The sequence below is a fragment of the Colius striatus genome, chromosome 8, assembly GCF_028858725.1.
Source record: "Colius striatus isolate bColStr4 chromosome 8, bColStr4.1.hap1, whole genome shotgun sequence".
Lineage (NCBI taxonomy): Eukaryota > Metazoa > Chordata > Aves > Coliiformes > Coliidae > Colius > Colius striatus.
The window spans coordinates 32,091,587-32,116,695 of record NC_084766.1 but is presented as its reverse complement, the minus strand read 5'-3'; the positions used below and the strand labels follow the sequence as shown (position 1 = coordinate 32,116,695).

At 46.6% G+C, this 25,109-nt stretch overlaps 1 protein-coding gene across 1 annotated transcript; it reads left to right on the top strand.

Annotated features, from left to right (window-relative positions):
• Positions 1-270: 270 nt before the first annotated feature.
• On the top strand, positions 271-4,691 carry VAX1 (ventral anterior homeobox 1). Its single transcript, XM_062001697.1, has 3 exons — positions 271-508; positions 2,307-2,494; positions 4,158-4,691. Exons 1-3 carry the CDS (start codon positions 271-273, stop codon positions 4,689-4,691), a joined length of 960 nt encoding a protein of 319 aa, XP_061857681.1.
• The last annotated feature ends 20,418 nt before the right edge of the window (positions 4,692-25,109 follow it).

Sequence of the window (25,109 nt, the reverse complement as noted above, 5' to 3'; positions counted from 1 at the left end):
GATCACTGGGAGCTCTGGGAAGCTGGACAGTCACATTAGGACGCTGGGACTGAGGAAGCCGCTGCTTTTCCAGTGGGATAAAACACGATCTTCCTTACTCAAGGTGCTTTACCGATTCCCACCGATCTGACCCTAAGCCGTGCAATATCCAGCGTAGACTTCGTCTTCTTCTTCTGCTACTGCTACTCTTCTATATATATAATTTTTTTCCGTGGTGGTGGTTTTTTTGGTTTTCTTTTTTTTTTTTTGGTTCCGTTTTTATTGCACTACATGTTTGGGAAACAAGACAAAATGGACGTTAGATGCAGTTCAGAGACTGAAGCTAACCGGGTGTCGAAGAACGGACATAAAGAGGGCAAGGAAAGCAAAGGGTCTGAAGGAAATATTTCTACTTCTTTTTTGAAGGATCAGCAAGGGACTTTTTCTGCCTCTGCAGCTACGGAAGACTGTAATAAAAGTAAATCTAGTTCGGCTGATCCGGACTATTGCAGGAGGATCCTAGTTAGAGGTATGAGTTTGAGGTATTTCGCGAGGGTGGGGGAAGGTGAGCTGCGCTCACGCCCGGGAGATGTGTTTATTTTGGTGCCTTGCCTTTGGTCCGTCCCTGGTTTGAAAGACCTTCCCACGGCTCCGGGGGCGAGAGCCCGCACCCCGGCCGGGCTCCGCTCTGCAGCCCCGCTCCAGCTCACCTTGATTTCGGCGATTTTTCTGCCCGCGGCTCGGCCGCAAAGTTCATCCGCGCCGGTTCCTCCCCGGCTTTGCCCCAGCCGCGCTTTTGGATCTGGGTTTTTATTTTGCTGCTTTCCAGCTTCCCCGGGTGCCCGTCCCCGCAGGGAGCCCGCCAGGGCCAGCGCTCCCGCGGAGGGGCCGCGGCTGTGCCCCGCCGGCCGCGCTCTTTCCGCACCCGTGCATCCCGCCCGCCGCTGCCGCCTGCGATGCTGCGGAGCTGGGGTTCGCGCCCGGCTGCCGGGGCAGGGCGGAGGGTCCTCTCCGGAGGACAGGGTTTCCTGCTGCCCCCCCTCTCCCTGAGGCCAGCATCCCACCAGAAAGGGGTGGTTTAAAATCGTCATAAACCTGAAAATAGGCGGAAGAATGACCAGGGGCTTTTAAATTGTTTTTTTTATAGTTATACCTTTATTTTTCCTCGTCCCTCTCCCAGGCTCAGCGAATTAAATCGTTCTATTCCTACCCCTTACAAAACGAAACCAAACAAAAACAACCAAAAAAACACCCCAAAAAACCAAAATCCCCCCAAACCTTGAAGATATTTCAATTTTATTAAGGTGTGTTTTGGGAAAGGAAGGAGAGAGCAGAAACGGAACAAAATCAGTGCGAAGCAGGCCTTAAAAACAATAATTAATCCTTGCGCGACCGATTGACCCGGAGAGGGGTCAGATTAAAATGATGTAGTTGTCTCTGATTTAAAACCTACCGAGGAGGGAAAATTACGGAAAGCAAAGTTGGGAAGGCTTTAATGTAACGTGAATCTGGATCTAGCTTGACAGTGTTGTTAATAAGATTTGTCCCGCTTTCTTTCGGTCGGGGCTAGCAGAAAAGAGGGGTTTCTGCGGACTATTTGGCGCTTTGGTTTAGTTGTGTGGGTTGTTTGCTTGTGGAGGTTTTTTTTCCCCTCCTTCTTCCCCTCTTTGCCAAAACCCAGAAGCTGCGGTGGCGAGGATGCTTTCCCCGGGATGCTGGGTGGGCTGGAGGTGTCCCCAGCTTCACGGTGGGCAGCCAGCCAGCTCGGGGGCAGCGCTGCTCATACCCAGAGAGCTCCTGCCCGCCTTTATTTGTCTTTTTTTTTTTCCTCCTCTTGGGAAACTTGTTAAAAAAAAGAAATAAAATAAAATAAAGGTGTTTGATATTTTGGGGTGCGGCGCGGGGTACATGGCAGCTTCCACCAAGCCCTAACCCGGAGCCTGTGGGGAACAAAGAGTGGCCCTGCACTCCAGGCACAAAGCCCGGCCTGGAGGATCTCTCCCCAGCTTCCTAGAGGGGCCGTGGGTGATGCCGCAGTGTCGTATTGTCACTGCAAAATATTCAAGTCAATTTTTAAATGGGATGAGGGGATTATTTCCAGAGCCCTGCGTTCCCATTGCCCCCGCCTTCCTTCTCTGTTGGGTTTTTTTTTCCCTTCCTTGGATGTAGCGGCCAGGTGCAGCGCCTCAGTCTCATGGACCCCGCTCCATCCCGGCTCGGGTCTCGGTCTTGAAGGCGCTGACGGCGGCTCCTTCCCTCGGAAAGAAAAACAAAACCAGAGTGGAGGTTTGTCTGGGTGCGAAGCTGACTGCGCCTTTCTTTGCCAGATGCCAAAGGTTCAATCAGAGAGATTATTCTGCCTAAGGGGCTTGATCTGGACCGTCCCAAGCGGACCCGCACCTCCTTCACGGCCGAGCAGCTCTACCGCCTGGAGATGGAGTTCCAGCGCTGCCAGTACGTCGTGGGGCGGGAGCGCACCGAGCTCGCCCGCCAGCTCAATCTCTCCGAGACTCAGGTAGCCCCAAAGGGACGGGGAGCCCCGACTGCCCTTCCCTCCGCGGGACAGCGGCCCCCAGCCCGGCCCGACGCGGGCGTCTCCCCTGCGCGCCGGGTCCCACGGGTGGGCCGGCTCCGCGGGCCTGCGCGCCTTTTGCGCGCCACCGCGCAGGCCCCGGGGGGTGCCGGGCGGGGGCACGGACTCGCTGGAGAGGCAGAGGCCGCCCGCCAGATTCCCTCGCGTGTCCGGCGGCGGGGGCACCCGCTGCCCGCCCGCGGGATGGAGCGGGGGTTGCGTGGCTGAGGCGTCCCGCCGAAGGACTTATAACTATGTGAGGCAGGGAAAGGGGACCCCCGGAGGGGGCTGCTGACGACAGGGCAGGGGGGTCCGCGGCCCCCCGTGTCCCCGCACACGGCCCCCACAGGCTCTCCCGTGGCCGCGTGGGTCCGCACACGATGAGGCGGCCCGGCCCGAAGGCTCGGCGGGAGATTGGTCACGAAGCCAAACGCCTCCATGGGCCGGGGAGCGGGTTCCATCCCACGGGGGGGCCGGCCTGACCCTGCCGGGGCTCAGTGCCCCCGGCTCTGCGGTGCCGGCTGCCCCGGGGCGCGGAGGTGCAGCCGGGAGAAGCAAAGAGAGGCCGAGCCCGCAGCGAGAGAAGTAGAGCTGCAAAAACTCGGGGAGGGAAGGTGGCACCTTCCTCTGGGGTTAGAGCCGGTTGGTCCGAGCGCTCTGTCCTGCACACGAGAGATGCGGAAATGGGACTGAAGTTTGGGTCGTATTTTGAACCCTTCTGTTTTGAAGGGGGAGAATTGCCCCTTCCTCCTGCAAAGCAGAACGGTCGGGGGGAGGGGGGGGGTCAGGCAGGTTAAAACTATGCTGGAGTGAGTGGGATATGTAAAAAACCCTCAAACTTCTGAAAGCCGGTTTCATATTTCTGCAAAATATCATCCAACAATAAATCCCCCTGACAAGCTAATTAGCTTTTTTCTTTCCCCTGCCGGATAGGAATGACAAGTTCAATAGCTCGTGGGTTACAGAACCCGCCGTGGGTGTTTTTTGTTTGGTTTTGGGTTTTTTTTTTTTTTTGAGGGGCTTCCAGGATTCAGTGCAATATTGCTTAAAATGGGAGAATGGCTGTCTAGGCCGGGAGATCGGAAAGGAAGGGCCGAGCTGTTGTTAAACCCGAGGCCAGGCCGGCAACGGCGGTGGTGGCAGCGTGCGAGGCCCCGGCGGGCGGGGGGAGGCCCGCGGTCCTCGGTGACGGGCCCGCGGTCCGGCCTGCGGGTGGGCACGGAGCTCCGGCTGAGCTGTCTTACGCCAAAGCGCTGTGTCCGGCTCCCAGACAACTACAGTGAGACAGGATCAAATGAGACGGATCAGGTGAAAGATATAGTGCGATAAAAAGAGTGAAAGGCGAACCAAGGGTCGGATTGCCCTCTGCTTCCCCCCGCTCCCCCCGGGCGCATCCCAAAACGGGGACCTGCCAGGCTGGGGGGAATGTGGTGCGTTTCGCGTTTTGCGCCTTCAAACCTCTAACGAGTGCCCGTCTGAAGCCCTCCCGCCCTGCCCCCGCAACTGCCCCCCATCTGCCCCGCGGAGCCGTCCCGGGGCACCGGGCGGGGGGCCCCTCTCCCTCCCTCCCCGCCCCGCTGACCCTGCCTCTCTCCCCGGCCCGCAGGTCAAGGTCTGGTTCCAGAACCGCCGCACCAAGCAGAAAAAGGACCAGGGCAAGGACTCCGAGCTGCGGTCGGTGGTGTCCGAGACCGCCGCCACCTGCAGCGTCCTGCGGCTGCTGGAGCAAGGCCGGCTGCTCTCCCCGCCGGGGCTGCCCGGCCTCCTCCCGCCCTGCGCCACGGGGGCCCTGGGCTCGGCGCTGCGCGGGCCCGGCCTGGCCGCGGGCAGCGGCAGCGCGGCGGCGGCGGCTCCGGCCGGCGGCTCCCCGCACCCGCCGGCCGCCGGCAGCGCGACCGGGCCCCCCCCGCCCGCTGCCCTGCATGGGGCGGCCGCCGCCGGGCACGGGCTGTTCGGGCTGCCGGTGCCCGCGCTGCTGGGCTCGGTGGCCGGACGGCTGTCCTCCGCGCCCTTGGCCGTGGCCGGCTCGCTGGCGGGCAACTTGCAGGAACTGTCGGCCCGCTACCTGAGCTCGTCCGCCTTCGAGCCCTACTCCCGGACCAACAATAAAGAAAGCGCTGAGAAAAAAGCACTGGACTGACTCTAAGTAACTTCCCCGTATTTATATTTATAGTCTCTATTTGTGGCGGTATTTATGGGACGGGCGGCGCGGCGGCCTGCCGGCAGCCCCCTCCCTCGCCGCCGCCTCCCAGCCCCGCGGTGCGGTCCCTTACGCGGGCCGTGCCGGGCCGTGCCGCGCCGGGGCGGAGCGGAGCGGGGTCCGGGGCAAAGCGGGGCCCGGCGCCCGCGGGGCCAGGAGAGGCGGCGGCCGGGGCCGGGGCGCGGCGAGAGGAGCGGAGGCTGCGGAGGCCCGGCTGGATGGAGCCCGGCGGGAGCGGGGCAGCCCCCGCCGCTCTCCCTGCCCCGCCGGCCCGGGGGTCCGTCTGTCCGTTTGGGGGGAGGGGGGGTTGTCTGTCTGTCCGTTTGCTTTGACACCGTTAGGAAAGGGCCAGAAAGACAGAGCGGACGGGGTGCGGCCTGGCTGGGCTCCGTCGAAATGGCCGTAGCCAATGCCGAGCGAGGGAGAAGGAAGATGGAGCTGCCAGGTGATGCCCGGGTTTTGGTTTGTTTTTTTTTTTTCCCTTTTTCTCCTCCCAGACTTCAGTGACTCCTAAGCACAAAGGTTTGGGGACTCCACCCGTGGCCCCCCCTTTCACCCACGCTCCCTGCATCACAGTCCTGGAGTATCATCCCGGCCGTTTGCCCTTGATACCAGCCAGGAAAAGGTCCAGCAACTTTTCTTTTTTCACGATAAATCTTGAGTGTGGGAAGGGCCGGGATGGACTGCCTTGAAAATACACCCACGGAGCGGGGAGACAGAAACCAGTGGCTGCAGAGATTTTGAGTAAAATTGTGTCTCTCCCTTCGACATCGCACAACGCCCCTTTTTATTTGATTTTTTATTCTTCTTGCATTCCCACGGGCCAGTCCTGCGGACCTTATCTGCAAAAGCAAACCCGCAAATAAGTAATGGAAGTCGCCACTCCATTTGCATCCAGATCTGTTGCGATGGTAATTTTTTCCTTTGTTTTTTTTTTAATATCTGATTTTTTTTTTTCATAAGAAACCCCCCTCTTTAGCCTCCCTTCCTCCTAAAATAACCCTCTCGCATATCGCTCACGTTTCATGTAAAACGAATATAAAAAGCTTATCTTTTATTGTTATTTTTGTACTTTAAAACGTATCTATGTAACAATTTTTTTTCCTTCCCTCCCCCTTCATAATTCTTACTGCGATTTTATCCACCAACAGATGTATTTTACCTTCTAGTATTCCGGATCAAATATTTCCTGTTCAATTTCGGTACTTGAATTTGCCAAAAGAAAAGACAAAAATAAAAAAAGGGATGCTGTACTTAGCTAGTTCTTCGGGGGGAAAAGATATCTTTACTTTGGTTTGACGGTTTTTTTCCTTTCTTTAAACTTTTAACACATGGCGTTTACAAACTGTATAAATACGTGCCACCGAACTGTAACCAAAAACGAAAAAAATGACAAAAAATGGAATGGTTGCTGTAGTGTATAGAATTAATTATAGACCAGAAATGGACAGAAGGAGCTGGACAGAAAGAAAAATAGTAATTTTATTGTAAATTATTTACGTCGGAAGTTTCTAGGCAACTAGTCGAACAAAAATAATGAATGAATCGAGCGCTGAGCCCTTGCTACTAACTTTTGTTCTGAATGTTTTGGATATTTGGATGTTTTGTATTTATGTGGTGAGAGTGAAATATATTCTATCTATATGATGACGGAATTAGGTGTATTTTCGTCTTATCTTCGTAGCACCCCAAAATTACCTTCAGTTAATATGTGCACTGCCGAAAAAAGGGGAAAGAACAAAACAAAAAATAACCCCTATCCCCACGTAACCCTCCTCAATTTTATTTCTTTTATTTTAAATGTTGACTCGTGGGGCTGTGGGGTTGCGGAACGGGATCCCTTCTTCCTGGGGCAAATTGGGGTATTCCCGGTCCCCTCTCTGGCTCCGACCCGGCCCTCGCAGCGCTCCCCGTCCCCACTGGCCCCGTCCCCGCCCATGGCCGTGGGGGTTCGGCACGACCCTGCGTGGGGCGGCTGCGGGGTGCTCGGGGCTAGAGGCGGGTTCGGCCGCCCCGGGGCCGCTCACCAGCACGCCTGTGCTCCCAGCGGCCGCGGGACCCGGGCCTGGAGGCGCAACGGACACCCAGACACCTGTGCATGCCCTGTCTGGCTGTAGAAGCGTCTATAAATATACATGCATCTCTACATGAATGCATAGAGATACTCGTGGGCATAAATATGGATTTGTTTTAAAGTATTTCTGAACAGCACTTGCTTCCATCCTCTTTTGCAGCCTGGCTCTGAGAACCCTTTGCTGGGAAAACAGTGTGGGGCAGAACCTGTGTTTTTCAGGAGCCCCTTCCCCAAAGCCCTGTCTCCTCCAGGGCACCACAGAGGCACTAAACTGTGGCTCCCCGGGCACCTGCCCGCTCCACAGCTGCCCCTGGCCAGGGGTCTCTGGTGTGGCCTCCCTGCAGCTTTGCTGTGAGCCCGTCCCAACTCGGGACTAGGAGGGAAGGATGTGGTGGCGTTGCTGATTTGGTTGGGGTTTGTTTGTTTGGTTGGTTGGGATTTTTTTTAAATGAGCAGAAATGACCTGGGGAAGGGTAACTTGAGTGAAGAAGGGGATCACAGGTGGCATTTGAAAAGGTGACATTCAAACTGCCGGTCAAGACTGAAAAACTTCAAGAGGAGGGGAAGCAGTGTTTAAAAGAAAAGAGCTGAGTGTGACAAACCAGATCTGCCAGGGAGACCCTGGGGGAGAGGGTAGATTTTGGTTTCTGCCTTGCCTGCACTGACTGCACAGCATCACCTGTGGCCCTGGATAAAAAGAGGAGCCCTGGCCTGGCTTGCCTTTGCCAAGGAGGCAATCGCCACTGCCTAAATCTTCTCCAGGCTCCTCTGCCTTGTGTGGGGCTGTCCTGCATGGTGAACTTGCCCTGTCTGAGATGGGGTTGCTGCTTTGCCCATCTCAGGTACTGCCTTCTATAAAGAGGACTTCTCTGCTATTCTGTTTTTTTTTAACCAGAGACAGTAGGATGGTTCCTGCCCCCTACACAAGCACGATGAAGCCATTTTTCCTCAATTGCTGGCCTGACTTGCAGTTCCAGGGCTGGAGCTGTGGTCAGTGTAAGCTCTTTGCTCTTCACTTAAGGCAATTTCATCCAATGTCAAGCTGAATTGCTCACACTAAAGCAGAAATCCTTTATTTTACAGCTTTGCATGCCTCAGTATAGATGTGAAGAGCTAGTATTGATTTATTCTTGGTACTATTATTTTTATCTATTTCTAAATATTTTCAGATAAGAATATGAAGGGGTCTTGTCTAAGCATTCACATAAAATAAATACTTAAAGACATTATTCTTTTCTCTTTTTTTATCCTATCTCTTTCAAACTTTACCTGTCCCACCTCGGTACCAGAGGCTGCTCCTGGGCTGGACTCAGAGCAAAAGCCAGAGGCTCTCTGCTCAGGGTTATCACAGTGCTGTTTCAATCTCTGCTTGTGACTCAGGTCAAAACCTTGAACTCCAACAGGGAGGAAGACAATTTATTGTTTCCTTTGAAACTTCCAGCATCTCAAAGTTATGGGGTTCCTGAGTACCCAAACTCCTTTTTACAAGAGAACAAACTAAAATGTGTTTATCTGGTTTCTGTGAAAATCTGTGTTTCTGGGTAGGATAAGTTAAAGTCATGCATATACATAACCATATATACAGCAAGCCAGAATCAAATCCCTTCTTATAAATAATATACCAGTTTATTTTTATCTTTTTTCCTTTTTTTCTTCTTCTTTTTTTGCTTTTTCTTGTCTTCTTTATTTTTATTTTTGCCACTACACCAAAGCTGATCTGGAGCTATGTGCTGCCCCAAAACACTGCTTGCTTGTTGTCGTTGAAACACTGAAGTTCATTCTACTGGGGCAACAAACATAAACCACTCTCCTGAAGCTGCTTGCTGCTGAAAGGTTTTGCTGGTTTTTGTTGCTTGCATCCGTCACTGTGGCATCTGAGCTCAAATTGAAGAACACTGGGTTTATGCAGAGGGAGCATGTGTGAGTGTGAGGGGTGAGAATATTTAGTAAGAAAGCAAACAGTCAAAATGTAGATCTATGTCTGGCATGATTTTTTTTAAAGGAAATCATGAACATATTTCTGTGTCAGAAAGACTTCCTCAAACTTTCCTTTAGAGGCAGCTGCATGTAGGACATATGGTGAGCAAGCAATAACAAAGGCTGAGGGCAGCGTGGGTTATTGCAGTTTGTTCAGCTGAACCCAAGGAATATTTTCACAGGTACACTGTCAGACTGCTTGGTCTTTTGGCTCTCAGGACAGAAAAACTCCCAGGATCAGCTCCAGAGCACCCAGGGTGAACACAAAACAATATGTTAGCCAGGTCCATGTAGGGAAAAGAGGAATTAGTCTATTTAGAGGATTTTTTCAAAAGCCTTTGCCCACCCACTTAACATAGGCCCTGCTTTATTTGCTGCTCCTCCATATCCCTCATGCCAGGGATTAGTGCAGCCTCTGACCACTTTGTCTCCATTTGCAACTCTGTCATCAGCCCAAGATTCATGACCTTGTGACACGTAAAAAAGCACACGAGGTCCCTGATTAACTTCAGAGTATTTTATTTCTTTAGAGAAAAGAAAAACACTTCAAAAGAATAACTCTTGAACAGAATCAAGTCACAGTCACTGGCAAGTGTTTAACAAAATTACCAGGGAAGCTAAAATGAAATCCATCGATGTGATGCTGTTTATGTGGCAGCCTTAATGTCAACCTTGACCCTAGACCATAGCTATGGTCCAGAGGGGTGGCTGGCAGAAGCTGACATGAAATGTTTTTGACTCAGATGTAAGAATTCTCTAATAAGCAGTTTACTCCCCACCTTTCTGCTTCTAATAATTGCTGAGAAACTTCAGCAGAGTGTTTAATATCTTTCTATCTGTAGTTGTTACCACTCTTTGTATCTGTGTGAACGACTGGGTCTAATTTGAATGTGAAGTCTTATGCGTTTCTAGTGGAGCGTGTTCCACAGTCAATCATACACAGAACAAAAATTATCACATTTTGCATATTCATTTTCTACTTTTCATTAACACGAACAGTCCCAAGTTCTGTCATTAGAAGCAACAGAACAGACATTTCCAAGCCACCTTCTGGAACCACATTCTTTTTAATTCTCGTTTACCACGCTCCCTCTTCTTCGTCTCCTTTCTACATGAACAATCAAAATCCTTTCAACTTCTTTTCATACAGAGCTCTTGCAAACTGCATTTAATATAACTGTTTGCCAAGAGGTGCTGCCTTTTCTTTCTTATTCTCCCTGTGAAAAAACAAAGTAATAAATTCCCAGAGCCTTTTTTTTCTTCAGCTATCTGCAGCCCATTCTTCTGCTTAACTCCCCTGCTGTGAGCAACGATGAAAACATCACACTGGTAAAGATCCACTCAGAATACAAACCTTTACCTGACACATGGTGGTATAGCCAGCACAAGAAGACTGGATCACAGGCCTCATCTGTTGAGCTGCCACAGCCTGGGCGAATGAAATGTGCTTTCTACCTTTCAGCTGCAGCAGCCAGCCAAGGAACCAGATATAGCAGAGGACACATAAAGCAGCCCAACGAGCACATAAGGCTGGTCCACAGAGTTTGTCACAGAACAGAATACATCTACCCAGTAGAAACCTCTTCTTACAACCCAGCAGCACGTCACCAGGTGTGCATGAAAAACAGACTGTGAGATTGACAGAAAGCCAAAGGGAAACTGATTTTTCAATTCTACCCCCAAAATAAAGGAAAATTAATGCTAACATGAATTTGAATTGTTTCTAAGGTGGATATCCCTTACAGAGTCAATCTGGATAAAATTTTGCAGGGGAAATCTCATGGAGTCCTTGTCCTTTTAAATTCCTTTCCACAATTCTCTTTATCTTATTTTGGTGCTCCTAAAGTCAGGGAGGTAGAAAGAAACTCATGCTGGCAAGCATCAAGTTGGCAAGTCAGGAGCTGTGGCTTCAGGGATTCAGAGTGGACCTGGTTGGACTTGATGATATTAAAGGTCTTTTCCAATCAGAATTACTCTATGAATCTATGATTGGGAAGGAAATCATCCAGAACAGAAAGAGAGATGAGGAAGGTTACTGGGAAACCTGGGAAAAAGTTGAAGAAAACTGTATGAAGGTCAAATGAAAGAAGTCCTCACTCTACAAAAATGCTGTCAGAGAGAGAAGCAAGTTGAGGACAAAAGGGTATGTGCAGAGAAGCATAGGAGGACGTCCTCGTGGCCTGAAATTCAACCCTAAACAAGAGACCAGTTTTTGTCTTTACCAGAATTCGTCTCTCTAACAAAAGCATTATTAGTCATTGATGTCAATGAGTTTCTTGGTGTTCTTCCTCTGAGACAGGAATATTGATACTCATCTAAACCTATGTAGAAAGAGGTAGCAGTATATACTTTTGCTTAAATGAAGGTGAGGCAATATTGTGACCCGAAATTTAACAGCCACCATAGTCTACTCCAATTTACTGTTTCACTCATTCTCTCTCATTAGCCCCAATCTTCCTTCCTTCCCTTCATTTCCTGCCTGGCCTCTTTAATTCAAATCTCTAAAGTATGCCTACCACTAGATGGTCATAATCTCTCTTAGGCCTCTAAACAATTTCATAAACCAAATCCTAAATGGAAACCAGAAATAGGCAGGAGAAAAAAGTGTCTGTTACCATAAACAGCTAAGGAGGGATAAATAGGCAATCCGAGGCATCGTGAGTGCATGGTCCAGGATAATCTCTATACTTTTCTGGACACAGCACTGTGAACATCCTCAAGATCAGCTGATTACTGAGATGAATTAGTAAATAAGAACCCATTTCATCAGGTGTTGAGGGGGACTTTAATTATGCTCAGGCTCCAAATGGGAAACTTTATACCATGGCCACAGCTGCTAAAACAGCAGAGCCTTATGGAAACAGTCTTGGATTACTGGCCCCAGGGAGTTAGACACTTTTTAATGAAAAAGATTATGCTTATTATTTCTTAGTGCATTGTGTCTTTTTAGATATTCTTACTGTCATTGTTATTTACCAAGAGAACTGACATTTACTCCCATTTCAACTTGTTTGCATGCATATTTAATACTTCCTTCTATTGGTATAGTTCTAATATGGCCATAGGAAAAATACAGTGAGATACATGAATCTTTCTTAAGTCTAACATCCTAAGATGTGTTTGCTTCTCCCTCACTTGCCAACTCTCCTATTGCCTTTACTTGATAAAATCAGATCACTTTTCACATAGTTTAAATGGTGTTCTAGAGAAGATGATCTCTATAGATGATACTGATACTGCCTTCAGTCTTAGCATAGGCCATTTTTTGTTCAGAAGGGCTTTTTTTTTCTTTAGAAGAGACAAGTAGGAAAAAGTCCAGAGGAATGGGTTTAAACTTTTAAGCATAGAGTTATCTACTGCAAAGGGAAAATGCCAGATGTAGAAGTTGTATATCCTGTATATATGTTAATCTGTGTTTCATTTCCAATTTGAGCTCCTGAAGGTTCTATCCAGGACTGTGGCAGTCTGATTTAATGGAAAAGCTCCTCCAGAGAAATACCTTGTACTCTATGCATGGACTTTCATAGAAGCAAGATCTAAGATGTATGCATAAAAGAAGAAATCTAATGCCATCTAATCAGGCAGTAGAAACTTTTCTATGGTGCCTCTTGAATTTCTAAGAAGTATGTTCAATGCTGAGATCAAATATGTGAAAACTGTCTGAGAAGACTAGACTAATGGGGAAAAGATGAAGTCTTTCTTTGCTCTTGTTGGCTCTGGAGTACTGTTTCTGTGATAGGATGGTGCTACTGTCTCAAAACTTATCCACGAGCTAAACCTCACATCCATTTGGATATAATTATGTGAAACCTAAGGTTTGAGCTTTATCTCTGTCTTGTTAGCTATAGCTGAAATAAATTTTCTAACGTTCCAGCTAAATTTCTGTATGCTATTGTTGGACAGTCAGGCACATTAATCTAAGTGGAAAGATGCCATGCAGCCCTCCAGAGCACCAGCTCATCTGATGAGTCCTCAAGGCATAAAAATTTCAGACAAAGGCTATTGTCTTTTTCTGCAAGAGTGTTCTGAGCATCAGCAAAGCTACAAAACCAAATTAATAGGAGTGTCAGTAAGAGTCCTAAGACACCTTTATGTCTGCTCATGTTCAGAGAGAAACTTGCTTTCAGTGCAAGCTCAGTTATACTAGACAGGCTGCTGTGAGACCTCACTTTGCAGTCATAGAATAGAATTGTTTAGGTTACAAAAGACCTTCAAGGTCATCAAATCCAATTGTTAACTTAGTACTGCCATGTCTACCACTAAACCTTGTCCCTAAGTGCCACATCTACACCTCTTTTAAATGCTTCCAGTCATAGTGACTCAATCACTTCTCTGAGTAGCCTGTTTCAGTGCTTGACAACCATTTCAGGGAAGAAATTGTTCCTAATCTCCAATCTAAACCTCCCCTGGTGCAACTTATGGCCATTTCCTCTTGTCTTGTCGCTTGTTACTTGCAAGAAGAAAATGACCCCCAACTTGCTACAACCTCCTTTCAGGTAGTTGTGGAGAGTGATCATGTATGCCCTCAGGTTCCTGTTCTCCAGATTAAACATCCTCGGTTCCCTCAGCCACTGCTCATCAGATTGTGCTCCACACCTTTCCCCAGCTCCATTGCCTATCTGTGAAAGTGCATTGTCTTCTTCTTTGATGAAGGCAGAGCCTTTTCTGCAGCCACGGCTGAGATAAGGCATCTTATCCCTGTTCAGCCTCTTCTATCGGACCGAGAAGCTCCACTGGCACAGCCTGTCCCATTGTCCCACCGGGAGAAACCCCACGGGAGCGCCGGGCAGTAGCCGTGCCGGCGGCGGCGGCGGCGGCGGGGCCGTGCGGGCGATGGGGCCGGAGCCGCTCAGCACCGCGGACAGCGGCAGCCCCGCTGCGGGCCGGCAGCGCGCCGTGGCGTGTCCGACGCGCTGACACCCGCGGCCGCTGCGTGGGTTGGAGCGGCGGTCGGGCAGCGCTGTGTGCTGGCACCGTGCTGGAGCCCACATCGGTAGGAGAAGGAGTCTGACTGAAACGGTTTGAAGACATCTCAAAATGCGTCTGTGACGGTAAAGCAGCTCTTGATACAACCAAAAGCAGAGGTCAGGGATGAGAGAGTATGACATGAATCTCTTGGATATAGGTAGAGATTTCAGTAAAGACAAAATCATGATGACAGACTCTGTTGCTGCAACATCCTTCTGTTACCATGCTGCAGATCTTCATGAGGTAGGTTAGCCAGCATATTTCAGCCCTATTACTCTAAGCACATTACTGTGTTTCATAAAATAATAAATTCATAGAATGATGGGGATTGGAAAGGACCTCTAGAGATCAGCCAGCCCAACTCCCTGATAAAGCAGGTTCCCTTTGATCCGGGGACACAGGTTTGGAAACTTGCAGAGAGGGAGATTCCAACATTGCCCTGGGCAGCCGGTGCCAGGGCTGCCTCACCCACACAGAAAATAAGTTCTCCCTTGTGTTTAAGTGGAACTTTTTGTGTTCCAGCTTTTGTCCATTACACTTGGCCTGTCACTGCGTGCTACAGAGAAAAATGTTTCCACATCCTTCCTAAACTCCAGATAATCCAAACATACACCAAGAGCGGTTTTGTCCTATCACAGTCAATAAGAGGAAGCTCACCTCCTTGACATCACTTAAAAGAGACTTCTAAGACCAATAGGCCATTGGGATCCTTATTTAGAAACATTTGCTGTTCTTTCCAGATCTACAATTGTGTGTCTGGGAAACTTCTGCTAGAAAATATATCATAACAGATTCAGAGGATCCAGAACACACAGACCTTGGTTGGTAATGAGAGTGCTTCAGTTGTAGCACTTTGTCAGCTTTCTTTCCCTTTCCATTCTGCTCCCACTCTTATTTACTGTACACTGTGAGATTTGCAGGTAGAAACTCTCTCCTGCTATGCATTTGCATAATTAGGCCAGCCAGTAAACATTTCTTTAAGGTGAATAACAATAATAAACAGCATTTCAATCTTGAGCATATAGTAAATGCTGAAAACTCTACAGCCAGAAGTTCAAGCCCTTTAATGAACTGTAATGCTAGTTTATATTAAAGCCAAGATAAATGATAATTTTCTACCTGTTCATTTGGTTTCACAGCCTAGAGAGCAGATACACCCTTTTGCAGATGCATGTGGATACACCACCAGTACAAAATAACCCTCTTAACTCCCTTGGGACTATATTAATGAAAAATGATTTACAGAATTCACTTGTTTGAGAGCTTCCAAGAAGTTTAGTATCTGACTATATTTATACATATGCATGCTTCTGTTAAGAAGAATTCTTGAAACAGCCTGTGCTCTATAGATAATTAGTGTGGATATGCAGATAACATAGAAAAAATTGCACTGGCCAAGAAGATTTTCAATATCCATTTGTGCTGGATGAAGCAGTGAGAATCCCAACAGCAGAGAAAATCCTGGGCAGACATTTTGATAACAAGAAAGAAACAAATACATGAAATGACCTCTCTCCCAAAAGCTGCATCAGCACACAGGAGTCCCTAGGGAAATATTTCTGCCTAATTATGTGGCTTCCTAAAGTGGAAGATGGGAAGATGAGAAATATAGCTTCTTTGAGATCAGGATCCTGAGACAGTTCTTGTGCAGTAAACTTTGGCAGAAAGTAGAGTTGTGGTTTTTTTCCACCCTGGTTTCTCTGAGCTTTATTGATTAGAATTTAAAGCCAGAGAGTAGACAAAACCTTCAGCTAAGATTTTTTTCGACATATTCATAAAGAACTGTTAGATGTCCCATTGTACATTCTTGATGTGTAAAGATCAAGAGGCCACAAGTACGAGAAGAAAGAAAACACAAACATATGTAAAATAAGATTCTAACATATGATTTACTTCTTGTCTATCAGCTTCAGATTAACAGGGTGAGAGACTTCTGTATTTGCAGAGTATGACTTGGCAGGTGGCAGTAGGCAGCACTGTGTGGGGATTACCCAACTGTGTGTCGGTTAATATTGAGTCTATTAACTCCTAGCAGTCTGAACTGGGATACAAACCAAACACATTACTTACCTTTTAATACATCTTGTAACAATGCTAGTAAGCAACATTTTCAGTCTTGATGAATGCCAGAGTTATTCTGCTGGGGAATTCCTAAAGCAGCTTTCTAGAACTGTCTAGTCCTGCTCCATAAAACAGCGTAGGACCCAAATTCATCTCTTTCCATATCTAGAACTGTTCATTAACTATGGACCAATTTCCCTCCATATTTAGAACTATTTCATGTTCAGAACTCAATAGGATTCAGTCAAGGGGCTGTGCTTTAGTTCACACATAAACACTCATATTAAAGATGTAGAAGAAACTTTGCTTCTGGAGCAAAGTATTCCATAACTGACTAATTAAAAGTCAGGTGGAACACTGTACACTGTCTAAAGCAGAAAGCTCACTAGACAATCATTAGTTAATATACTACTACTTGGTCTATGTTGCTGTGTATTAAATATTCAGCTCCATGCATGCCTGTGCACAGCTTGCTTTGAGAGAGGGAAAGGGAATAGCCCAGACAACACTGTTTTTTTTTAATGGGTTATCCTGCAAACAAACATATTAAAAAGAGACAGGAGTAGTATTTTCTAAAATGATGTCAAAAGAAGAGATATCCTCCACTGGAAGGAAATAACGTACATTGCCAGTGATTCTTTTACAAGGAGAGTCAAAAATTTACAATGAGAAGTTTGGACATTTCTCAGTGGAGAACTTCTAGTCTGTATTGTAAAGATACATTGGAGAAAGCTGAAGGGAAAGCATAAGATTTTGAAGCCTTCGAGTACACATTACCATTTAGCTAGTACTTAATACTGGAGCATGATCCTGCAGCCCCAGTTACCACAAATTCTTGCTGACTGTATTTGGCAGCATAAAGCCTTTGGGGTCAAGGTGCTCGGTTTACAGTTTTGCCCTTTCGGTCTCAGAAGTAAGGAAGCATTTAAAACCTTGAGCTTCAAGAAGAATTTAAGAAATGCACGAGAGAGCCAACTTTTAAATGAACTGGAAAGATTTTATGAGGACAGAAGATCAACAAGTGACCAGGACTCCAACTGTGAAAGAAAATGTGAGAAACAGGCACCTCTTCTAGTGTGAAATTGGTCTAATTCTTGGGGCCTTTAGAGTGGCAGTATCAAACAACTGGCCAATATCGTGTACACTTTCTGCCATCCACGTGGCTTAAACTCCATTACCACATTCTGTGAAGCAGTCAAATTGGCCACAGGTTCATTTAACCCCTCATTTGAAAGTGGAGTTGTGGGGTTTTTTTCCCCTCACTGAGGGCTGAATGTGCTTTTCCTAATGCACCTGGGAAGCCAGTCTTTGCACACACCTCGGTGCTACACAAAAATAACTCTGCAGAAAAGCCTCACACAGCCAGCAGCCAAATGAAGCGGGGATGCAGATGTACCTGACCTTAAAAAGGGCTTGTAAGAAAGATGGAGACACGTTTTTTAACAGGACCTGTAGTCGTAGGACACGGGGTAATGGTTTTAAACTAAAAGAAGGAGCATTCAGACTAGATGTATGGAAGAAATTTTTGGTTGAGGTGATGATGAGAGTGGTGAGGCACTGGCACAGGTTGGCCAGAGAGGTGATGGCTGCCCTATCCCTGGAAACATTCAAGGTCAGATTGGATGGGGCTCTGAGCAACCTAGTCTAGAGGAAGATGTCCCTGCACATTGCAGAGGAGTGGTTAGATGACCTTTAAAGGTCCCTTCAAACCCGAACTATCCTAGTGTTCTATGATAGCTGGTGCATAGATGGGCAGGTGAGGTATGAAGCTTCGGACTAAAGCTGTATCTTGAAAGAAGCACCTACCTTGACAAAGGTCCAAGCAAGCTAATTGTAAGTTGATGATCATCAATATGAGGCTTGCAAAAGGGGTGAAGGCTGGCACATCTCTTCAGATATTTAGCCATCACATGTATTTGCTGGGTTTCATTACAACACCCGGTAAAGCTTTCCTACAGTTTGGGGGATTTATAGGTATATTAATAAAACTAACTAGAACTTTGACAAATCTAAGACAGATCTATCATTCCTTTTCTTCCTGCCCTGCTTTACACCATTATCTGGAGGAATAGACGTCACTGGGTCTGGTTGCTGGCTCTGCCAGTACTCTCAGTCTGTGCTTGCATTATTAAGGCTTCAAACAAGCCTGCTACTGCAAGATATCTTGAGAGCAAAAAGTGCAGTGTGTAGTATAACTCTTCCTTGTCCTTGAGAAGCAGCTTTTCCTAGTCCAAGTGCCTTTACTCTTTTATTGCCAGCATGCCAGTGGAACATTTTGAGGTGAGGGTGTGTTTGTGCAAGTGATTGTGTCTCTCTCTGGTGGGCAAGCCAGGTAAAACTGCTTTTGCAGGAAACCTGCAAACACACACAGAACTGCCTGATTCCTTAAACCACTGATCGGATGCACTTAACAACACCAATTCCTATCACACCCCAGCTCACAAAGCAATATTGATCATCTTTCTAAACAGAGGAATCTTCATGATGATTTTGTTGGAGAAAGGAGGAACATTTTGTCAAGAAGCTGCATTTCAAGTGAAACAACCCTCCAAGGAGCATTCACTTTCAAATCAGCAACGCACAATTATAGCTAACTCACAAACAGTAGCTAGTTATGTACGTAGATTTCAATGAGGCTTTTAGAAGAAACAATGAGGCTGTTTTTAAGGGTGGTTGCCCTGTTGAAGTGCATTTCTCTGAATAGATACAATGCTGTAGTGCTGAATGGATTCAATGGTGCTGTCTCAAACATGGCCAGGAGTGTCTAGAAGTGGGTGGAGGTAGAAAGAGCTGGTGGGACCCTTCTTATGATTGACTCAGGCTGCCTCCTCCCATTTTTTCTTTGCTCTGGCAGGGTCTGAGGTTTCCTTCCCCTTTTCCTCTGTGACAAGCTTCCTACTCTGCATGAATATTCGCTCCCTGGAAATAATAGAATGAGGATTTTTTGGGTTTTTTTTTCATAATGGGCTTAAAATATTCAGGTATAACTTTGTCTGTGCAAGACATCTGAGTAACAGAAGACTTGCCTAAGGGAAGTGAGTAATATCTTGGCACCTTGGCTATTTGAAACTGGGAGTGAAAAATACATACACAGATAGAATATAATGTAGGAATCAATCCTTCCTTGGCCTCTGTAAGGAAAACAAGTGACCTTAATGATCTATTCTCTCTCTAGAGCACTCACACAGAAAGCCGTGCTCGTTCCAATTCAACTGTGTGCCCAGCACATAACACAATGGACCTCAGCTCTTGGGAAGCTCTAAGTGCCACTGCAATACAAATAAACAAGTTCTGCACAAGATGGTGAGGGCACCAGCAGCCTACAAAAAGCAGCTCTTGGGGCCACATGAAGACTTATAGTGGGAGGTTGTGCAGCAGTTGTGTTTACTTCAGGAAATTCACTTCCCTTATTGAAGAATATATTCAATTAAAAATGTATGCCTCCCTTTTGCCTTTATACATGTCACATGCACACTCCTAAATATATCAAAATAGAAGCACAAAGACTACAAGCTTATGGGTGACATCATTGAACAATGCCATAAAATACAAGACATGAGGCAGAAATACATAAATAGCTGCAGGCCATGATCTGCTCTCACTGTTTGTGTGCAGCTCTATTAATACTAATAGGAGTTAAGTGTGCAGAATAAAGTGACAGCTATCGCCCCTCAGCTCTGTCAGCAGTTCTTAAGCACTGTTGTGGTCCAGCCAGCACTTCTCCCTGCCACATAGAGCTGCCTCAATCACAGAGCAAAAGCTACCACCAGACCCCAGGAAACAGCACACTGGTTTTAAGGCTCCCACCTCCAGTCTTGCTATAACCTATCCTGAAATGAAAGCAATAATAATAATAATAATAGTGAGAATAAGAATATTGAAAAGAATAAAAATAAACAACTTACAATGACAGCAGCAGCATAATTTTGGTGTGCCCATACCTTTTTCGGGGTGGTGATTCTTTGGCGTAACTGTAATTGAAAATGGTGCTAAAAATTGCATCTGAGTGTCCTGGAAAATAGCTTTGAAGTTTTTCAGCTAAGAAAGCCACAGACCACCACCATGCTAGTTCTATTTCCCACTCATCTAATGTTTCTGGGGTTTTTTTGGTGGGGGGATTGTTTGGGGCTTTTTTTGTTTTAGTTATATTGTCCATTACCCCTCTGGGTTCTGAGAAGGGAATGGCAAACCCTGCAGGCACAGCCTTGGGATAGTCTGCACTCTAGGCAGAATAATTAGAGCTTCACTGAACATCCTATGAAAGAAACAGTAGACTGTTGGACGAATCCTCTTCCTGCTCATTGTCCCTTTAACAACATCTTGTCCCCGTTTTTCTCTGGGTAGAAGGGGTGGCTGGAGCTGTTTGAGGTATCTTTGCAGTGGATATCTCTGTGCCTCTGAGGTGCATGGCAGAATGACACTACCCTGCAGAATACAGGTGAGGATCTAATGTCTGCAGGTGCTGGACTGTTTCTTTGAGGCTGGGAGAAACCTGCTGTGTACTTTCAGTGCTGTCTGGATAGGACAGCCAGTTTCCTCAGCAGTATTATATGTCCTTCCCAGAGAATTACTTTATAAGTATAGGGGATGTGAGGGGCCCTGAGGATGTCAGAAGCCATCGTTCAATGTTGGAAAGGAATACAATGAAAACTGTGTAAAATAGTTGTTGTGGCTTTTTCATTGATGATTTGTTTTGGTTTTATTTGCAAGAAACAGAAATAAATTTCTAAATATAGCAATATATTTAGAAAAAGCTTCTGGGTAATTCTCAGGATGTATCACACTCTTAGCTAACTTTAAAAGCCAGGCAGCTAAATTATTCCTTATGGCACAGAAATTACGTTCAGCTAACCTCTCCTTCTAGCTACTTCTCTGCTCTTAGTCCACATTTTCCAAACAATTTTCCAAAGTGTATTGGAATAAATACACTTGGCAAGAGATAGTTTCTGACAACTTCAAATGCACTGAAGTAGGCCATCAGGAGGAAGTTACCATGTGAAGTACCTGATGTTCTTATTCTTCCTAAGGTTAAAACATGTAAATGTGTGTTACAGAATCACAGAAACATTTTGGTTGGAAAAGACCTTTAGATCATCAAGTCCAACCCCTTACCTCACACTGCCGAGCCCATCACTAACTTATGTCCCTCAGCACCTCAGCTCCACGACTTTTAAATATCTCCAGGGATGAAGACTCCACCACCTCCCTGGGCAAGCTGGGACAGAGGCTGACACCCTTTCAGGGAAAAAGTTCTTCCTAATATTCAATTTAAACCTCACCTGGTGCAACTTGAGGCCATTCCCTCTTGTCTTTGTTCACATCTGCATAAGAGAAGTAACCTTTTGTCTGTCTGTTCCGGCTTAGAACTTTTGGATGTCTTGCACAGTTGGGTATCCTTGCTCTGCTGCATCTGGCAATACACAGCTAATATGCAGGATGGAGGTTGCCCTGCTGTTCCTTTGCTGGTGGTGTGATAGCTTCAGCTCAGCCCCACACCATCACAGTCCTCTCAACCTTACAGAGCTCAGATTTCCCTATGAAAGCAAGCAGACACTCTTGTGGGCTTGGGACATGGTTAAGACACCACCCCTAAAGGGACCTCAGAGGAGGTAGATGATAAGATGAGGTAGTTGCTGAAAAATGAAAACTACAGTCAGACCTGTAAGGCAGATTTGCCTCTAATCCACAGTTTAAAGGGAGTGATTTCTCCCTCTTGCCCCTACTGCGATGCTCACTACACAGGCTGGGTACTTAGGCTTGGCTCTGGAAGCAGAACTTGAAGCTTACTGTGCCTTTTAAAAGGAAATATCGGAGGGCCTGTTATATCTCTTTATTAATAGGTTTTGACTAATCCTCTATTCATTGATGTCCATTATGAGATTATACAGCTAAAATTAAGTTGGTACATACAGTATGTCTACAATGATTTCGATAATTGTGTGTTTCTAAGGGAAAAAATGGTTCAATAATTATGGCTGAGATCAGCAACTGGCATCACAGACTTTCTTGACTGAGGAGTATTGTTAAACTGGGGCAGCTGTCTTTGCCTGTACAAGTTAAACCCCTAAATGGAGGTGGTTCTGCTCTCTTGGAAGAAATGTTAAGAAGTGGTAGTAGTGTGCACAGGGCACAAACATGCAATTTGAAGAGGAATCAAAAGCTCCAAGCCAGCAACAGTCTGGTGGCAGGAGCTATTCTCAGAGGAGAAGAGATTTATTAATCATTACAGTTTTGGTCTATTTCTAACAATACATAGAAATTTGATAGGTGGTGGTGGGTCAGGATGTCTGAGTGGTCTAAGGCACTGTGTTCAGATTGCAGTGTTCCTTGGAGCCCTGTGTTTGGACTCCATTGCTGGAAAAAGGCTCCCTTTCTGGACAAAAGGATTGAATGTACCCTCAGTCAGTTTGCAGGCAACACCAAGCTGAGTGGGAGTGTTGATCTGTGTTAGTGTAGGAAGGTTCTTCAGAAGAATGTGGACAGGCTGGACTGATGGGCCAAGGCCAATTGTATGAGATTCAATGAGACTCAGTGCTGGGTCCTGCACTTGGATCACAGCAACAAGCCACAGGTCACGGCACAGGCTTGGGGCAGAGTGGCTGGAAAGCTACCTGATGGAAAAAACCTGGGAAGGTTGGTCAACAGACACTGAATACAAGTAAGCAGTGTGCCAAGACAGCTAATGGTATCCTGGCTTGTATAAGAAACAGTCTGGCCAGTGGGACCAGGGTAGTGATCATTCCCTTGTACTTGCTGCTGGTGAGGCTGCACCTTGAGTACTGTGTTTAGTTTTGGGCCCCTCACTACAAGAAAGACATTGAAGTGATGGAGTATGTCCAGAGATAGGCAATGGAGCTGGTGAAGGGTCTGGAGCACAAGTCTGATGAGAAGCAGCTGAGGCAGCTGGCAGTGTTTAGCCTGGAGAAAAGGAGGCTGAGGAGAGACCTTGCTCTCTTCAATTCTCTGACAGGAGGTTGCAGTGAGGTGGGTGTTGGTCTCTTCTCACAAATAACAACTGAGAGGACAAGAGGAAATGGCCTCAAGTTTCACCAGGGAAAGCTTAGATTGGAGCTTAGGAACAATTTCTTCCCTGCAGTGGTTGTCAAGCACTGGAGCAGGATGCCCAGGGAAGTCGCTGGGTCACTAGCCCTGAAGGGATTTAAAAGAGGTGTAGATGTGGCACTAACAGACATGGACTTGGCAGTGCTGGGTTAACAGTTGGATCCTAAAGGTCTTTTCTAACCTGAATGATTCTACGACTCTACGTATATAACCTCTTTGAGACAATGATTACTGGTTCAATAAGTATCTACAACAGTTGTGCCCAGATGTTGCATGTGTGCTCACCAACAAAACCAACCAGCATTGCTTGTTCCTGGGAGGTTTCCTGGATCTGACACACTCCAAAATGATTACATCATTTGAGGACCGAATTGTAGACATCAAGATTTTTGTTTGAGAAGGGGAAGAGGTTACTTAGCTGCTTTTAATGGGAAAATGAATTTACATGAAGCTGAACTAGCACTGCTTCTATTAACCTTACTGTACTTTGTACCCAGGGCCTGTTATCAGGCTTGACTGATACAGAAGTTGCCTCTGCTTAAGACATGAAAAGAAGAAAATAGCATATCTAGTGTACTCCTCCTCCCTGATCACCACCTGTGTATGTAAAGTCTGTCTGCAAGTGCTTAGATGAGGAGCTTCCAGGGAAGGCAGAGGTTCAGCATAAAAATAGGCAGCTAAGTACAAAAGGGGAGTTAATCTTTCCAAGAAAAGTCAATACCTTATGCTTCAACAGGCTGCATACTGTGCTGAGCAGGTAAATTGTAAGAGCTTTATAGGGCACTTATTTCTAACTAAAATAACTTTTCGGTTTTAAAATCTCTTCTCTGTTTTCACCAGATTTTCAAAAGTTATATTCCATGCTCTCTCAGCTGGCTGGTCCCAGCCTTGCTTCTTACAAAAGGAATTGTCTCTCTGGAGATTTGCTGAAGTATAGGGTCACATCTGCAGTCCTTACTCAAGCAAAACTCACATTGACTCAGCCACACCTTTCTAGAAACAAGGACTGCAGAACCTGACCTTTCCTCACAGCCAGAGACATGGGTTTGATGAAAAGGGGAATCATTGAAGGAGCAGCTCCAAAGAATAAAACAAGCCAACAGTGATAACTTTTGTCCCTGCACCTTCTGTCTTTATAGTGAGCAAAACCCTGCCCTTGTCAAAGTCAGCCATGTAATTGTCTTTGACTTATAGAATCAGATATTTCACATTTCAAATAGATTTGATATGATCTCTGCAGATGCCTGGAAGAGCTGCAAGACCATCACAAATGATTTCCCCCTTCAAAGATGATATATTGAGCTGACTCATGCCACTCACATTAGCTTTTTAAATCCATTCTATCTGGCCAAGTCCTTGACACGTGTATGAGACATGAATGGGTCTGGATTTGATCTTCTATTTCTCCTCTTTGTCCTCACATTTAGCAGTAGAAACTGGTAACTCCCAGCACAAAGGATGACTCTGCTCTGCAGTGCTTCCAGACTTAAAGTTGGTGGCTCTGATGAAGCATCATCTACAGTTTTCTCAGCTAAGTTCTCCTACATGGTTTAATTTTAGACTTTAAGTTGGCAATACCATGAGCTGGGTAAAGAGTTCCTTGCATAGAAAAAGTCTCCTTGGAACAGCAGGTAAATGAATTCCCTCCCAAACTATCTGAGCAGCCAGCAAGTCACCTACAAACTAGGGAAGAGTAAGCAAGGAAGAAGAGGTGTGAAGGAGAAGGAAAGAGTGAAGGTGAGCAAGGAAGAAGAGGTCTGTGAGACCTGGGGCTGTTTAGCCTAGAAAAGAGATGTCTGAGGGAGGGCCTCATCAACACTTACCAGTACCCAAAAGGTGAATGTCATGAAGATGGAGCGACACTTCTCTCTGTAGTGCCCAGCAACAGGACAAGGGGTAATGGACACAGCTGGAACACAAAAAGTTCCACTGAAACACAAGGGAAAGCTTTTGTACTGTAAGAGTGAGGGAGCCCTGCCCAGGCTGCCGGTGAAGTCTTCTCTGGAGGTTTCCATATCTGTCCAGATGTGTACATGTGCCTCTTGGTTGAGAGGAACCTGCTTTAGCAGGACATTGGGCTAGATGATCTCTAGAAGTCCCTTTCAAACCTCATCATTCTGGGATTCTGTGATTTTGTGTGGAGCAGAGCAGGCAGCTCGCTGTTGTGGCATGTCTGGGGTGCTGCTCTGCATGCATAGAATGGTATTTCCCCTTCA